General features: G+C 43.0%; 1 protein-coding gene across 3 annotated transcripts in view; it reads right to left on the bottom strand.

Moving 5' to 3' along the window:
- MAP2K4 (mitogen-activated protein kinase kinase 4) overlaps positions 1 to 12,817 on the bottom strand; it is a 139,753-nt gene that overhangs the window by 27,920 nt on the left and 99,016 nt on the right. For all 3 annotated transcript variants that reach the window (XM_086686051.1, XM_086686052.1, XM_086686053.1), the window contains 2 exons: positions 12,467 to 12,518; positions 8,638 to 8,765 (listed from right to left, as the gene is read on the bottom strand). In XM_086686051.1, coding sequence (XP_086542177.1) covers positions 8,638 to 8,765; positions 12,467 to 12,518 — 180 coding nt within the window. The remainder of the gene's footprint in view (positions 1 to 8,637; positions 8,766 to 12,466; positions 12,519 to 12,817) is intronic.

Genomic DNA, 12,817 nt, shown 5'->3' with positions numbered 1-12,817 from the left:
AGGCTCTGAGCCGTCAGCACAGAGCCCGACGCAGGGCTCGAACTCACGGACAGTGAGATCATGACCTGAGCCGAAGTCGGCCGCTTAACCGACTGAGCCACCCAGGCGCCCCCCCTTGAAGTTTTTTAACAAATCCCATTCTGGCCTACCAACTCAACAAAGATAAAACTGTAACACTCTAATGCAGAATGACACCTACTGAAAAAACACACCATTTTAATCGTATATTGTTTCCCCAAAGGTCTTGAGAAGTGTGACCCTTTCATATATAGCCAAGGAAAGATATTAAAGAGTTGTGCGAAGACACAGCTTAAAAATTTCTGCAGCAGTATTTAGAATAACAAACAACTAGGGGCGCCTGAGTGGCTCAGTTCAGCGTCCGACTTCGGCTCAGGTCATGATCTCGCAAGTCTGAGAGTTCAAACCCTGCTGAAAGCACAGAGCCTGAAGCCTGTTTCAGATTCTGTGTCTCCCTCTCTCTGCCCCTCCCCCATTCATGCTCTATCTCTGTCTCTCTCAAAAATAAACATTTTTTAAAAATTAGAAAAAGATAGGGGCGCCTGGGTGGCTCAGTCAGTTAAGCGGCCTACTTCAGCTCAGGTCATGATCTCACTGTCCGTGAGTTCGAGCCCCGCGTCGGGCTCTGTGCTGACTGCTCAGAGCCTGGAGACTGTTTCGGATTCTGTGTCTCCCTCTCTCTCTGACCCTCCCCCATTCGTGCTCTGTCTCTCTCTGCCTCAAAAATAAATAAACGTTAAAAAAAAAATTAGAAAAAGATAATAACAAAAAACTAAAAAATCACAAGCAGGCAAAAATAGAAAGTCAGTTAATGTCTAGTGGCTAAATTCATTATACATGAAGGTGCATCGACACTGGAAACACGCCTGCAAATGCCTACGGAGCAGATGAAAAGCAGAAGTGCCATAGGATTTCATTTACATAAAAATGTAGCGGGATATATACTCACAGAACAATTTTTTCCCTTTATGAGTTAACGATGGGTAATTAATTCTCCACTTTCCTAGTCTGTACTTTATTTTTAACATATCAAACAAGGACATAATCTTCCAATAAGAAACACATTTACAACACTATCAATGGTAGATTTCTTCAAACGTGGAGTTATTTCACTGAACATTTAAAAAAACAGGCATAATACAATGGGATTTCAAAGTCACCAGGAAGTGAAATATCAAGCCACTGGGGATAAGCTGTGTGTCTCAAAGTTATGTGTACAAACAGAAAAAGTGACATATACGCCTCCTTTGGGAGTGTGTGTGTGTGTGTGTGTCCACACACATATACATCCACCATATATATATGTATGTACATATATATATGTATGTACATACATACATATACATACATACACACACACACACACACACACACACACACACATACATCAAGGGATAAAAAAAATCAGATCTGGAATCTTTTCCTGAATATTCCAAAATGTTTCGCTAGGCAAAAAATATTAGGCAACTGACAGAATGGGAGAAGATATTTGCAAGTGATATATCGGATAAAGGGTTAGTATCCAAAATTTATAAAGAACTTGCCAAACTTAACACCTAAAAACATAATTTGAAGTGAAGAAATGGGCAGAAGACATGAATAGACACTTTTCCAAAGAAAACATCCAGATGGGTACCAGACACATGAAAAGATGCTCAATATCACTCATCATCAGGGAAATACAAATCAAAACAACTATGAGATACCACCTCACACCTGTCAGAATGGCTAAAATGAACAACTCAGGAAACAACAGATGTTGGCGAGGATGCGGAGAAAGGGGAACCCTCTTGCACTGTTGGTGGGAATGCAAACTAGTGCAGCCACTCTGGAAAACAGTATGGAAGGTTCTCAAAAAAATTAAAAATAGAACTACCCTACGACCCAGCAAATGCACTACTAGGAATTTATCCAAAGGATACAAAAATGCTGATTTGAAGGGGCACATGCACCCCAATGTTTATAGCAGTCCTATCAAAAATAGGCAAATTATGCAAAGGGCCCAAATGTCCATCAACTGATGAAGGGATAAAGAAGATATGGTATGTGTTTGTATACACACACACACACACACACACACACACACACACACACACACAATGGAACACTACTCGGCAGTGAAGAAGAATGAAATCTCGCCATTTGCAATAATGTGGATGGAAGTGGAGGGTGTTATGCTAAGCCAAGTAAGTCAGAGAGAGACAGATATTGTAGGATTTCACTTATATGTGGAATTTGAGAAACAAAACAGATGAACATAGGGGAAGGGAAGGAAACATAAGATAAAAACAGAGAGGAAGGCAAACCATGAGAACAAACTGAGGGTTCCTGGTGGGTGTTGGGTGGGAGGATGGGCTAAATGGGTGATGGGCATTAAGGAGGGCACTTGCTGGGATGAGCACTGGGTGTTACATGTAAGTGATGAATCACTGGGTTCTACTCCTAAAGTCAAGGTCACTCTGTAACCTTGAATGGGGAGGGGGGGAGAATCTTAACTATATTTAAAACTAGAGTAAAAAGCTCTTCTTAGAAGAAAACCATCATGCACTTAACACCCAAGATCATGCAGGGGCAGGGGGAGGATGGGGGGGAGGGGGGAGTTGTTACCTAACATTCAGAAATAAGCCTCCAAACTGCTACAGACCATGTTCGAAGGTGGCAGCAGGGTTGCCCATGGACACTTGTTTCCTAAGCTTGATTTCTGTGAAGTCACGATGCTCCAGGACTGGGTGCACCAGCCGCGGTCTCAGTACTGACTCAAACAACGGCGGCCTTCCATTGGTTTTGAAACAGCTTTCCTGAGATGGAATCCATACACCATCCGACCCACCCATTTGAGGCACTCGATTCACGGGTTGCTCATGTGTTCCCAGAGCTGCGCGACCATGACCAAGGTAAGGTCACTTGGAGAACCTTCCCCCCCGCCCCGCACTTCTGGCCATCGCCACCTCACGGTACCACAACTACCCCCCACGCCGGACCTACTAATCTACTTTCTGTCCCTACAGGTTTCCTTTTTCTGCACTTACGTATAAATGGAACCATACAGCATGTAACCTTTTATAACTGGCTTCTGCCACTTAGCGTAATGTCTTCAAGGTTTATCCATATCGTAACACGTGTCAGTATTTCATTTTGGTTTGAGACGGGGCACGAGTCCACTAGTCCACCCAGACCACATTTTGTGTGCCCATTCACCCACTGGGGCACATGTGGGTTATTTCTGCCTTTTGGGTATTACACATCCATGTCGTTATGTGCTACAAACATTCACGGGCGAGTTTTATGGACGTGGGCTTTCATCGCTGTCAGGGATATACCTGGGAGTCCAGTTTACTGTAACTTCTGCACTGACATGTTTGAGGACCTGCCAGGATCTTTTTCCAAAGTGGCCGTATCATCTTACTCTCCCACCAAAAGCGCATGACGGCTCCAAGCTCTCCACACCTTCATTAACACTTATTAGTATCTGACTTGGGGATTCTGGCCATCCTAGTGGATGTGTGGGGTGGGGCCTCACTGTGGTTTGAAGTCTTCAATTTGTAAACCAAGAAGAACTGGAATGTGACGGATTGATAAGCCGTCAAAGCAATAGCTAACGACCCCGAAGAAAATTTATTTTTTTCCAGACTGAAAAGCCTGAGACCGTTATATCCTTAACAACACTCCTGAATAAACTGCTTTCCGGTTATTAACAGGCAAGCCACAAAATAAAGTGGGTTCCACTGACAAATATCAGGGGAATGCTAAGTTTAGAAAAGCTGTTTCTTCACCGAGATTTTTCTCAGCATTTTTAATTAGTGTGTTAACATACGTGATGTATCTAAACCCTTAAAATAGCATACAGTGACTCCCAGTCATTGGGTCCCAGAACGCTTTTTTGACAAACTACCCATAACATGTCATCCAGATGCAAAATTTTTAAAAAGCCACTCTACACAGTCTCCCAGTTTTCTGAACAAGATGAGTGTTCAGAACATGGCCTTCACTGAAAACGATACATAGACTGACAACAGCGAAAACGATACATAGACTGACAACAGCGAAAACGACAGAGCAGGCAACTCCAAGGGAGCATCCTTCCAAAGAAACATGAAAAAATAAAGCAAAAAAATAACCAACCTTGTCAGAATTCTGGGGTTAAAGAATCAAAAGTTTATAGGAACCAGGGGTGCCTGGGTAGCCCAGTCAGGTAAGCATCCAACCTCAGCTCAGGAATGATCTCACAGTTTGTGAGTCCGAGCCCCATGTCGGGCTCCATGCTGACAGCTCAGAGCCTGGAGCCTGCTTCAGATTCTGGGTCTCCCTCTCTCTCTGCCCCCCACCCCTGCTCATGCTCTGTCTCTCTCTCTCTCTCTCTCTCTATCTCTCTCTGCCCCTCCCCAACTTATGCTCTCTCTTTCTCAAAATAAATAAATAAACATATTTTTAAAAAGTTTATAGCAACCAAGCAAACAATGAATCAAGAAAATCCAACTTAAAAATGATAAGAAACCTCTGCAGCATTTCTACTTGACCTTGCCCCTGTCCTTGCCCCGGCTCAAAAGCTGTCTTACAGACGGCAGATCCCCGGTATCAGACCCTAGACTCGGGGTCCAGAGGGAAGAGGAAGCAGAGCAGACCTTAATCAAGAAGAAGGGAGTTGGTCTGTTCCAACCTGTCCGGGGAGCGATGGAGAATGGGCCGTGGGGCCTGCCTTTGTCCTGCCCAGCTGGGGACTCACTCACGGCATAACATCAGAGGACGCGCCTCAAAAACACTGTAAGGCAAACGCGTGACCTGCGGATGGCCGGTGCAGAAGATAAGGACTGAGACATACATGAGACCCCCAGAAATGTGGCAGGAAAAGTAGACGGCAGAGTTTCTTTGGAAAATGAAGCCATTCACACTCCCCTGTGCATGCTGGGAAGTTTAGAAAGCCAGGTGCATGCCCAGTGGGGGACCCGCACTCAGAAAGACCAGAGGACTTAAGCTGTAACCTCTGGCTGCTCTACAGGCCAAGGGCAGGTAGGAAGTGAAAGGGAAAGCAGATATGTGAATGGAGGGGCTGAGCATTGAAGGGGAGCCCCCAGCACAAAAGCCATCTGCAAGGGCTCCAGTAGTTATGTGGGTTTCCTTCCCTTTGTTTTCTTTATGGATTGTTTTTTCTTTTCTTTTTGGATACTGGTATCCGAAAGAAAACAAGCAAAACAAAAAACTAAGGAAAACAAAAAACGAAACTGTCAAAACATTAGCTGAACACAAGCTAGGAAAAGACACATCAGAGACCACATAGGATTTATTACACGTACTTTTTCTTTTTAATTTTTTTAATGTTTATTTATTTTTGATAGAGACAGACAGACAGACAGACAGTGTGAGCAGGGGAGGGGCAGAGAGAGAGGGACACACAGAATCCGAAGCAGGCTCCAGGCTCTGAGCTGTCAGCACAGAGCCTGACGCAGGGCTCGAACTCACAAACCACAAGATCATGACCTGAGCCGAAGTCAGACGCTTAACCGACTGAGCCACCCAGGCGGCCCCATTACACAGATGTTAAGACTTTAGAGAAAAAAAAAAAAAAATCACTAAAGAAACAGCTACGTCTCATAGCAAGGAACAAAACCAACCATGAGGAGAGGGGAAGAATATGGGTTCCAGAATTACCATGTCATAATATTCAAAATGTCCAGTTTTTCACATACACAAAAATACAAAGCATGCAAAGAAAATGCCTGAAACTAACCACGAGGAACCGATAATCAGACAAATCCAGAATGTGGGACATTCCTGGGAAATGTGTGCATGAAGTACATATTAGGTGATACTATGAAATTCTTGCTAATCATTTAAGGTTTGTGTTTTGGGTGTGGTGATGACATTGTGGTTGTGAAGAAAAGTGCACTTTTTTGGGGAGATTCGCGCAGAAGTGTTTAGAATAAAACTCATCAGCCACGTACTTTCAAATGCTCCAGAGCACATACATACGTGTGTGTCTGTATCTATGTTTATGCACATCTAGATGAGGAGACAAGGAGGCTGCAAAAGGTTAGCTATTGGTTTTTGGAAACGTTTGTGTTTCAACTCTACATTTTATACACTTATCATGATATTAAATAATCTAGAAAGATGGGGCCCCCGGGTGGCTCGGTTGAGTGTCCAACTTCGGCTCAGGTCATGATCTCGCAGTTTGTGGGCTCGAGCCCCACTTCGGGCTTGCTCCCGTCAGCCTGTCAACACAGAGCCTGCTTGGGATCCTCTACCCCCCTCTCTCTGCTCCTTCCCCAAAATAAATAATTATTTAAAAAAATAAATAAATAAATAATCTAAAAAGAAATCACAATTCCTATAGATCAAAGATAAAATAATAAATCTTAAATAAAAAGACAAGCTATGGGGTGCCTGGGTAGCTCTGTCGGTTTGAGCATCTGACTTTGGCTCAGGTCATGATCTTGCAGTTCATGAGTTCCAGTCCCGTGTGGGGCTGACAGCTCGGAGCCTGGAGCCTGGAGCCTGCTTCGGATTCTGTCTCCCTCTTGCTGTCTGCTCCTCCCCTGTTCACCCTCTATCTCTATCTGTCTCTCAAAAATAAACATTAAAAAACAACAAAAAAAGACAAGATATATTTCTGATACCTGATGTAAAGATGCATCAAGAAAGAGTCAAGCCACCTTAAGGCTTGTAATAAAATTAATGTGGACCACACTCCTGCCCATCTACAGGCCTCACAAGACTCGAGTGGACAGAAGCATTTCATTTAGTCCAGGAAGGATTAAAGGCGGAGAAGTTTATGATCTGCCTGCTGACTCCAGAGCTGAAGAAGCTTAGCAGGAAATGAAAAGCAGTGCAGCTCCTGGGCCTGTGAGCCCTATTTCCACACAGAGACTCAAAGTCTCCTTCTTTCTTAAAAGTCACCTAAGTACAGGGGCGCCTGAATGGCTCAGTTGGTTGAGTGTCCGACTTCAGCTCAGGTCATGATCTCACAGCTTGTGGGTTCGGGCCCCGCGTCAGGCTCTGTGCTGATGGCTCAGAGCCTGGAGCCTGCTTTGGATTCTGTGTCTCCCTGTCTCTCTGCCCCTCCCTGGCTCACGCTCTGTCTCTCTCTCAAAAACAAATAAACATTAAAAAAAAAAAAAAGTCACCTGAGTACAAACATTCAGCTTCAGCTGTGCTGCAATTACCTTTTTAAAACCTGCATAAATTACACAGGGGCTCCTGGGTGGCTCAGCCAGTTAAGCGTCTGACTTCAACTTAGGTCATGATCTCGCCATTCAGAGTTCAAGCCCCGCATCAGGCTCTGTGCTGACAGCTTGGAGCCTGGAGCCTGCTTCGGATTCTGTGTCTCCCTCTGTCTCTGACCCTCCCCCACTCATTCTCTCTCTCTCTCTCTCTCTCCCTCCCTCCCTCCCTCTCCTTCTCTCTCTCTCTCAAAAATAAACATTAAAGAAATTTTTAACTATCTTTAAAAAAAATTTTTTTTCATCAGTGTTACACAGCAAAGGTACTCAGTCACCTTAGTGCTGTGACAAGCCCGAAAAATGAAGGTGGCAATTTCTAGTTAATTCTCAGGGCATCATTACTAAATGTGTAAATTATATGAATTCGCAAATGCTCAGTGATTAATATGTTTTATTTCTTACTTTTGAAATTGTTCCATTTATCTCTAATTATCATGATGAATGCAAGATCTTCCAAATGTTCCCAATAATCTGCCTGCCCAGCCAACATCCACAAAGCCCAAACTGCAAATGAAGATATCTTTTGGCACACACACACACACACACACACACACACAAGTCCATAAAGACTGCGGCCAAAGCTGCTAAATGGAATGAGTCAATACTCTGCATACCCACATGCCACCACTTACAAGCAGCATGCTGGTCCCCAAAGAACTACAGCCACATTAAAGAAGACACCAACACCTAGGGCAAGCGCTTCAAACATAGACACTGAATTTTCAATCAAATACAGATGAAAATCCAGCCTGTAGGAACATACCATACATACAGGGATAAGGTGAGTGTGAACCATGTGGATGGCTGGTGTAAGTCTGGCTAGTGTAAGTCCGGCTCCGAGGACAAACAGGATCTAAGTTGGCAAATGCCCAAGACCTCTACCCTTGAATTTGTCAGCGTGCTTCATCCACCTCCAAAGAAGGGACCAACAATATTCAGAACACAGCCTCAGATTCTTCCAGACACTGTGAGCTCTGTTAGGAACTCTGGGAACTCCAGTCTCCCGTTTTTCTCCAACTGGAAGAAAAGCATCACTGGGTGGCCCAGGACACTTTCTCCATGTGTTAACGGATGATGTGGACACAAGATCCATAGTATCCCTGACCCTACAATGTTATCTACGTCAGTCAAGAGAGCATAGGGGGCGCTGGAAACAGAGAGGCCTTCTGAGAACCACCTGGGGGTTAGTGGAATAGGAAGACAAGGAAACAGGAATTCACTGGGACAATTTCATAGTTCCATGGAGAAGCTAGAACCTGAATTTGGCTCTTAGGGAAGAGGAAAATATTCTAGTATGGTAAAACTGCTGACCAGTGTCAGACCCCTGGGAAGGAGAGCACCAAAGGGCAGGGGATCTCGGGGCAAAGACTACCAAGCAGGAAGATCTGGCCTTCGTACTTACTGCCATGTATGGCCTACACCCGGCATCTCTTGTCTTGGCAATGGAGTCCACCAGCTGTCCACTGATGCCAAAGTCACAGAGCTTAATATTCCCACTCCTGTCCAGAAGAATATTGGAAGGTTTGATATCTGCAAGGGAGAGAGAGAGGTCATTCCACATACAAGTGAACGGTCAAATGAGCTATATTCTAAAGCATGTTAAGCAAAATTACTGAAAAACTTTAGATAATGCAAGTGATCAAGTCCTTAAAATTCAGGTATTTAAAAGGAGGAAAATGAGGAAAGAATACTCTGAATGCCAATGCTTACAAATGCAGGCTCAGAAATGTTTCACAGTAAATGTAAGCATTCTATAATGCTTTCTTTGTTTATATCAAAAGACTTACATTCATTTACCTGTTTCAAATTCATTACTTACTGGTCAAAATACAAAGAATGAATTTAACCTACAAGAGCAAACCAAGCTACCTTACAGGATGGCAAAGACTATCCACCCACATGCAAACTATGCAAATTATACAGCCACAATTTAGTTATAAAGTCAAGCTTCATCTAACTTAGAAAAGTATCTAATCCAGTCTACCTCAAAACCACAGCTTTTGGACCAAAGAAGCAAAGACTCAAAATCTGGGTCCAAAATTCACACTGTGACCTGGGGCAAGCTAGTCAACTCTCTCAGCAGCTACAACTTTCTCATCTACCAAACGAAAATAATCATTAATTCACAGGGCTCTGGGCGTGAAAACACCGGATGCAGTACCTGAACTTTATTTGTACTCAATAAATGATACGTATCCACTTAGTAATTATTCCTCCTTAAGAGATTTTTCTGACTTTAGCTGACTTCATCAAGTTTCCCCCCGACTAATCCTTTGAGTCATCCTTGAGAAACCAGATTCATTTTCATTTTCACCCCTTCCAAGGTGTGTGTCTGCTGTCCTGTAAATTTGAGAAAGCCAAATGCCTTCCATTTGGTTCTCTGAGTTTTATGGTCTTGCCAAACTAGCCCCTGGATTTTCACCCCTTCCTCACGGACAATGAACTCACTGCTGGAATGTGCTAGACCCACTGTCTGGCCAATTCTCCCCCTTTGCTCACTAATTCTCTATCCCTGTCTCAATGCTTCTATCCATTGCATTATCACTATCAAATCTCAATGAATAAAAAGCAAGGATAAAAAAGATGAGATACAAAAAATATGTCTATAACTCAGAAGGAGAGCTACAGAAAAGTCCAGAAAAGGTCTCTTACCAGCACTGACAAGGCTGACGCCTATCAAACGTCCATCCTAACCAGCCCATCCCTTCTAACGGAATCTACATTTGATTTTATTGAGGCATCTATCCTCCTCTGTGTAGCTCTAACCACACCTCCCAAACTGGGGCCTGACTGGTCCAAACTTATCAGGGTCGTTCCTCACCAGTAACCAGTTGAGGCAAGGGCATGAGGCAATTCTGGTGAATGAGACAAGAGAAAACACTGGAGAGAGAGAAGGAAGATTTCCCAGCTCCTAAAATGGCCAAACGGGAAGAGAAAGAGCTTCTCCAAGAGGCTGTCACATCCACATGTGACGCTGGGGACTTGCTGTGGCAGTTAGCACCCTGAGGACACAGCCAACATATTAAGAAGGGTGGAGTCAAAAGAAGGGAACTTGAACCCTAAACATACTGGGCTTGGAGCCACCCTACCCTTTGACTTGTCAGGACAGAGATGGTGAATTTGCTTGAAGTTTAAGGCAGTTATCAGGATTTTCTGTTACTCATAACCAAAAGCACTCTTGACTACAGCAAAAAAGCTAACTGATCATAATGGATAAGAAAAAAAGAGACTTGGGGCTGGGACTTTGAGCCTGGGTGGCTAGTCGGTTGAGCGTCCAACTTCAGCTCAGGTCATGATCTCGCAATCTGTGGGTTCGAGCCCTGCGTCAGGCTCTGTGCTGACAGCTCAGAGCCTGGAGCCTGCTTCGGATTCTGAGTCTCCCTCTCTCTGCCCCTTCCCCACTCACGCTGTGTGTGTGTCTTTCTTTCTCAAAAGTAAAATTAAAAAAAAAAATCAAAGAAAAAAGAGACTGCTATAAACTCATCGTTTCATTTATTAATAGGAAAACCGAAGTTATTTTTGAAGATTTTCCCATTCATTCAGCTACTCCTCTTGTTCAGCTACTCCTCTGGCACTGTCTTAGTGCTTCACTGTGATTGGCGAGTATCCTCGAGGTAAGTGTTAAATGCCCTAAAGGGGATACTCTCATAGGCGCAAAATACAGCCAAAAAAAATATCCCAAAACAAGAACGAGATTAACAAGAACAAAATAATTTTGGTTAGCGACCTAACCCTACATGATTCTAGGCCAAAAGAGGAAATAAGAAGCCTACCTCCTATTATTTTTTAACAAACATTAAGCCACGCAAAATTATTCCTGATAATACAACATATGCTGATGTTCAAGGTTAACTAATTTCAGCGGTCCTGAGTCAACGCCAAATGAAAGTGACTTAAACAAATGCCCCAATTGTTAATTTCTTTAAGCACTAGACACCATGTTTCCTAGAGTGCAAGGTTTTCCACTGTTCTGAATACGACCTTCTACTCTCTGCCCTATTTACTGTTCGGCTGGACCACACAGTGCCATGTACTGTCCTGGATTTGTCCGTGACAAGTTTCGTGAGGAGAGTGACCTTGGCTACTTCTTCAAAGCCACCACCACACGGCCCTGAGTCTAGCATAGTAATAAATAGAGCAACTGTGAAATGTGTTTGCTGAATTAATTTCGTGATTCCCCCCGACTTCCAATAAATCTACATCAAATGTTTACATTCGGACCTGTGTCTAACAAGGCCAAGATCACTGTTCGTGCAAATACAAATGCTTTAGATGAATTTCAATGTACAGTAACAATCAAAGCATCTCTCTCTATTTTCAAAAAAATCTTCTAAAGTAAAGAAGAAACACCTGAAAGGGACAGTAACATGACTTTAAAATGCTCCAGAGGGTCGAGGGGCCTGAGTTGCTCAGTTGGTTTAGCGTCTGACTTCGGCTCAGGTCATAATCTCGCAGTTCGTGGGTTTGAGCCCCACGTCAGGCTCTATGCTGACAGCTCAGAGCCTGGAGCCTGCTTCAGATTCTGTGTCTCCCTCTCTCTCTGCCTCTCCCCGTCTTGCGCTCTCTCTCTCTCTTGCTCAAAAATAAACATTAAAAAAAAAACACATTTTTTTTTAATGCTCAAGGGGGGCATCTGGGTGGTTCAGTCGGTTGAGCATCCAGCTTCAGTTCAGGTCATGATCTCACAGCTTGTGGGTTCAAGCCCCACGTCGGGCTCTGTGTCTCCCTCTCTCTGCCCCTCCCCTGCTCATGCGCTCTCTCTCTCTCTCTCTCTCTCTCTCTCTCAAAAATAAACATACATACATACATACATACATACATATACATGTAAAAATAAAATGCTCAAGGTACCATCCTCCAAATCATTTGAATGTCCCCAGGACCATCTTCCTGCTCATTTGTATACACAGAGAAACAGCATCTATCAAGCAAATGAATAACTGTTTTTCAAATAAGAGTACTAAGAACTTGCAGCAAAATCTATTTCAATTTCTAAACTCAATATATGAATAAGCTAAGCTGAAATTTATAGAATCCCAAAGAAAAAAATACCTTAAATTAATAAAGTTTTAGGGAAAAAATAACAATAGTGTTAGGATACATATGTTTTGCTAAAAACACAAGTATTTCAGGAAAGCTTAGACAGTGACACTGTAATTTTCAATAATGTTTTCCTATTAAGGAAATTTTATAGATTAATTTCTAATCTATAAAAAATAATTCCTACCCACCTCTGTGAATGATTTTCAAGTTTTCTTTTAAGTGGTTTAGTGCTTTCACAGTCTGGGGAGAAAAAGCAAAGATGAGAGAAGTAATATCCTTTTAATCAAAAAGCATGCAGTTTATCACAGCCCCGGAAGCCCTTTATATTCTTTTAGGCTCCATTATTTCAATATTCTGTCCACCTCTTGTGTTAAGTGAAAATGCTACATGATCATTTTAGATCTGAAAACTTACTTGCTTTTACATGCTGGTCCCCAATAATGAAAAGAACCCAATAACTTATAATTTTTCAGTAAGTCATTACAAAGTTGTACATTTCTCGCACCTTCAAACTTTTAAGAATGGAAATATTCCATACA

The sequence above is a fragment of the Puma concolor genome, chromosome E1, assembly GCF_028749965.1.
Source record: "Puma concolor isolate L17-30 chromosome E1, mPumCon1.1.hap2, whole genome shotgun sequence".
Lineage (NCBI taxonomy): Eukaryota > Metazoa > Chordata > Mammalia > Carnivora > Felidae > Puma > Puma concolor.
The sequence above is the reverse complement of the archived record's forward strand: the minus strand, read 5'-3'. Positions and strand labels throughout refer to the sequence as shown.